At 39.6% G+C, this 4,988-nt stretch overlaps 1 protein-coding gene across 5 annotated transcripts in view; it reads left to right on the top strand.

Moving 5' to 3' along the window:
• MARK3 (MAP/microtubule affinity-regulating kinase 3) overlaps positions 1–4,988 on the top strand; it is a 116,875-nt gene that overhangs the window by 14,848 nt on the left and 97,039 nt on the right. For all 5 annotated transcript variants that reach the window (XM_011991583.1, XM_011991582.1, XM_011991580.1 and 2 more), the window contains exon 2: positions 4,502–4,693. In XM_011991583.1, coding sequence (XP_011846973.1) covers positions 4,502–4,693 — 192 coding nt within the window. The remainder of the gene's footprint in view (positions 1–4,501; positions 4,694–4,988) is intronic.

Raw genomic sequence — 4,988 nt, 5'->3', positions numbered from 1 at the left:
CCGGGAGGTGGAGCTTGCAGTGAGCTGAGATCCGGCCACTGCACTCCAGCCTGGGTGACAGAGCGAGACTCCATCTCAAAAAAAAAAAAAAAAAAAATCAAGGGATTATCAGAAAATTATGTAACATTTGTGTGTGTGTGTGTATGCAAGTTGTTTATTGGCTCCTTAGGAAGAAAAAAATACGTGTATGAAATAATTAACAGTACAAGAATTCAGAATTATTTGTTTAAATGTTTAAAGTTGGTATTGAGTGCTGTGGTATAGGAATAGGGAACTTTTTCTTAGGGTCAGTGATGGATTCTTGGGAAAATACAATGAAGGCCAAATGGAAGCAAAAGACAATTTAATTTGCTTCTGTTTTGAGGGAACGTTTTAAAAGTTAACTCTTAAATTTTTTAATTTAAGAACTTTGTCAGGAAACGTTGAATTAAATATATTAAGTTTAACCCTAACAAGCATCAGATCTGTCAGTCTGTTGTGTGAGGAAATACAAGTTTCTTTCTGCTTTCTGTTATGACTGTTGATGTGCATGAGCGTGTTTTAGGTTAGGCTGGGTTATGCTGTGGTAATACATGCCACCAAAATCCTCATGATTTAACACAATAAAAAACTTTTGCTCACACCAAGTCTGCTTGAGGGCTCATTGGCTCCATGGAAACTGATCTCCATGTCCAGGCCAGTTTGGTCTTGTGGCCATCCATTTTAGGGCAATGCTTAGGGTCAAGAGAGCAAAACACAGGGCTGGAGAGTTAAGCACAGGTGACTAAATGCTTCAGCATGGGAATGGCATTCATTTTCACTCACAGGAGGTGTTCAACTTAGTCACATGGCTGTCTATGCCTAACCTCAAGGGAAGGGTGTGCAGTCCTCCAGGAACGCAGATGTAAAAAAGCCAGTGTGGTGAATAATAGTATTGTCTACAAAAAAAAGTAGCATAATAGAGTGAGATACAAGCGAAGTACATTGGGATCCCAGTAAGGAGAAGTAAGAAGCTCTGATGAGATGCAGGGAGAGTCATAGAAGGCTTCATGAAGATGGTGACAGATGATACAAACACAATAGAATGAGTAGGTTTTCCTTAGGTATGAAGAGAAGAAAGGACATTCAAATGGAGGGAACAACACTGACTGAGTCAAAGCTAGGGTATACTGGATGATGTAGTGGGAGAGGAAGAAGAGATGAGCGGGCCTTGAATTCGTTTAACATTCAGCAAAAATGTATTGCATATCTACCATGTGTTTAACATTCAGCAAAAATGTATTGCATATCTACCATGTGTTAGGCACTGTTTCAGGTTTGCGTAATATCTGATAATGAACAAAACACAAAAAGTCTGTCCTTGTGAAGGTTACATTGCTAGTGGATGAAGTGCTGAGGAGTTAGTATTTTATTACAAGCATGTTGGTGAGTAAGCAAAGATAGGAACGTTGGATGCCTATGAATCTTAAGATTTTCCTGGTCGAGCACTGTGACTCATGCCTGTAATCCCAGCACTTTAGGAGGCCAAGGTGGGTATATCACTTAAAGTCAGGAGTTCGATACCAGCCTAGCCAACATAGCAAAACCCTGTCTCTGCTAAAAATACAAAAATTAGCCGGGTATGGTGGTGTGCACCTGTAGTCCCAGCTACTCGTGAGGCTGAGGCAGGAGAATTGCTTGAACCTGGAAGGCGGAGGTTGCAGTGAGCCAAGATCGTGCCATTGCACTCCATCCAGCCTGGTGACAGAGTGAGACTCCATCTCAAAAAAAAAAAAAAAACAAGATTTTTCTAATATTTTTATTTTACATTAAATAGAAGGCAGTTGGTTTGCATGAAAATTATTATTTCACCAATTTGCCTCATTATAGAAAACACACGTCAAAGTCAAATAAAACATAGAGATGAATCTCTGAAGTTAAAATATTTTATTTGGGACGCAAGAATTGCAATTTGGGGCACACACACAGACCACAGGGTGGTCTTCAGTATGTATGAAGAGCAAAGTAAAGGATGGAGGTTTTATAAAGAGAAGTGTTACATATTTTGAAAGACAGGTCATTGGCACTAGTAAAGTTTTGGGGAGGTGGCAAGCCCTGATTGGTGAATGACAGTGGTGGGTAATACTGGTCTTAGAGTCAGCAACAAGTTGTTTCAGTAGCCATTAGATAAACTGGTTTCAGGTTACAATAGGCAGTTTCAGCAGTCAGGCTTACAGAGAATTATAATCTTGGAGCAATGTTATAATCCCCCACCCCTACCCCGCCCCCCTCCCCTGGCCCTCAACTCTGATTTAGTTGAGTATGAGTAGAATGACCCAATTAGTATGATCAGCTTTCACACATGAAGGTTGAATTTATGAAACATATAAATTTGAAAATGAATGTTTACATTGCAAAAGCTTTTTTAATGAAAATTTTGGCCAGTAGTTTAATTTCAATGAGTATGTTTTCTTTGCACAGATAGTAAAACCACTTGATACATACTTTATGGGGACATGAACTGCTTTATGCACTGCTTTATCCCACACCTTTAATAGTGCCTGGTGTGTGTGTGTGTGTAGCTCACTCAGTAAATATTCAATGAATGAATGAAGAAATTCAGAAGATAAAAAAGAGAAATTTCCCTTATTTTTAACCTTCTGAACACTATAGCGGTTAGCATTTATATCATTTATTCAGCCATTCTAATATTTATTGAGTACGAGTTTTGTACCAACTGCTATTATAAGATATAAGGAATAATAAATTCCTGTTTTTGTTTTCATGAAACTTAAATTCTAGTGTAATTAAAATCATGTAGAAATAAACATAAACATGGTCACCCAGCTTCTTTTAAAACTAGACTGCAGGCCGGGCGCGGTGGCTCACGCCTGTAATCCCAGCACTTTGGGAGGCCGAGGTGGGCGGATCACGAGGTCAAGAGATCAAGACCATCCTGGCAAACACGGTGAAACCCCGTCTCTATTAAAAATACAAAAAATTAGCCGGGCATGGTGGCGGGCGCCTGTTGTCCCAGCTACTCTGGAGGCTGAGGCAGGAGAATGGCGTGAACCTGGGAGGCGGAGCTTGCAGTGAGCCGAGAGCACGCCATTGCACTCTAGTCTGGGCGACAGAGTGAGACTGCGTCTCAAAAAAAAAAAAAAAAAAAACTAGACTGCAGTTACAATAGCATGCATCTTGTGCACAACAAAATCTACCTGTTTTTGTATTAAAGCCTTAGTGTCAAAGCTTTATTATCGTTTTAGTCTTTTCTTTTATCAACTCCATGTTTATAAATGGACTATTTTCCCCAAGTTCTAATATGGAAATTAGAATCATTTTTGTTATAGGAACAATGTTTACAAGTTGCCTAGATTTGTAGTGAGGTCATAAAAAGCCTGTTTTATCTGAAATAGACATTTGCAGTAAAAACATAGAAATTGTTGTTTGAGATGCCGTATTATGTGATAATTGAGTAAAATAGACAAGAGCCTATCCCCAAACCTGGTATGTGAATGTGAAAGTATTAGAGAAATAGTGAAGAAGTAGATGGAGATTAGTGTGGAAATTCTGAAAAGGACATCTTTTGAGAAATTCAGAGGTAGATGGCAGAAGTTTTAAAGCTTACCTTCACTTTAAAACACTGAGTTTCATTTTCTTTGACTTGAGTATATTACAGAGCAGTTTATTAGTTAAATCAGGCTTGTTTTGATTTATAGGTACATAGAGAAAGACAGGGCATTTTCCTGGATAAAAAGTTGGAAAAGAGAAACATATAAAGGGGGTAGAAAGTGGCTGTGAGTGCATGTGGAATGAGAAGCCTCCCTTGGGCAGGAGTTAACAGCCACAATGGGGAAGGGATTGGGACATCTCATCCTTTGTGTGTGGGGGCCAAGGGAGCAGTAGTAGCAGGATGCCTGCGCATACAGCTGTGTACACAATGTGTACACAGAAGTGTAATTCTCGGGCCTGAATATTTCATAGGGTAGAGACATATTGAGTACTTTATTCATCTATTCAACAATGGCCATCTATTAAGGGCCACACAATCTAGCTATTTCTGTAAAGCACATTGTTTTGAATTACTGTTAGCAGTGTAGTGTAGAAGGAAATTGGGAAACAGATTCTCTATAGATTTCCCCCTGAACAGTTATGTAGCTGTACCCTTGTCTGGTGAATGGTGACATTAGCTTTTCCCCTGCTGCACGGGCTGTAGTGAGGCGCAGGTGTGCAGGTGCACTTACTAGCATATGGAAAAGTTAAGCGCTGTATAACCGGAAGGCAGCCCTTTTACTCCTATTATATATGGCAGCCACATATGCAAAATATCTAATTTATTCCTGAACACCCAATTGAACTTCAACACTTGGTATTTTTCGTCTCAGAATTCTCATTTTCCTCAAATTTATATTATGTGGTTAAATTCCTTTGAAGTGCTAGATACTTAAAGTAGGAATGTTGTTTCTTCAACTAGAAGCTCTTAGAACTTGGCAAGCACTCTGTGTTCTCTCATTTCCTTATCTTTGTGTATGCTGTATTGCAGCACACGTCACATGGAGATGGGCGTCAAGAAGTTACCTCTCGTACCAGCCGTTCAGGAGCTCGGTGTAGAAACTCTATAGCTTCCTGTGCAGACGAACAACCTCACATCGGAAACTACAGACTGTTGAAAACAATCGGCAAGGGGAATTTTGCAAAAGTAAAATTGGCAAGACATATCCTTACAGGCAGAGAGGTAAATACCAGTTATGCTTATTTCTGTTATGACAGTTGCTCTGTTTATTTCTATGTAAGAGAGAGAAAAGAATATAGATATATTTGGCCTTATTTCTAAGCTAAGTAAGCTATTTATTTGTTTTGTTTTTATTTTAGTTTTTATTTATTTATTTATTTATGTTTGAAATGGAGTCTCGCTCTGTCGCCCAGGCTGGAGTGCATTGGCGCCTTCTCGGCTCACTGTAAGCTCCGCCTCCCGGGTTCACACCATTCTCCTGCCTCAGCCTCCTGAGTAGCTGGGACTACAGGCACCC

The sequence above is a fragment of the Mandrillus leucophaeus genome, unplaced genomic scaffold (genome assembly GCF_000951045.1).
Source record: "Mandrillus leucophaeus isolate KB7577 unplaced genomic scaffold, Mleu.le_1.0 Scaffold4, whole genome shotgun sequence".
Taxonomy (NCBI): domain Eukaryota; kingdom Metazoa; phylum Chordata; class Mammalia; order Primates; family Cercopithecidae; genus Mandrillus; species Mandrillus leucophaeus.
This window is presented reverse-complemented; position numbering and strand designations above follow the sequence as displayed.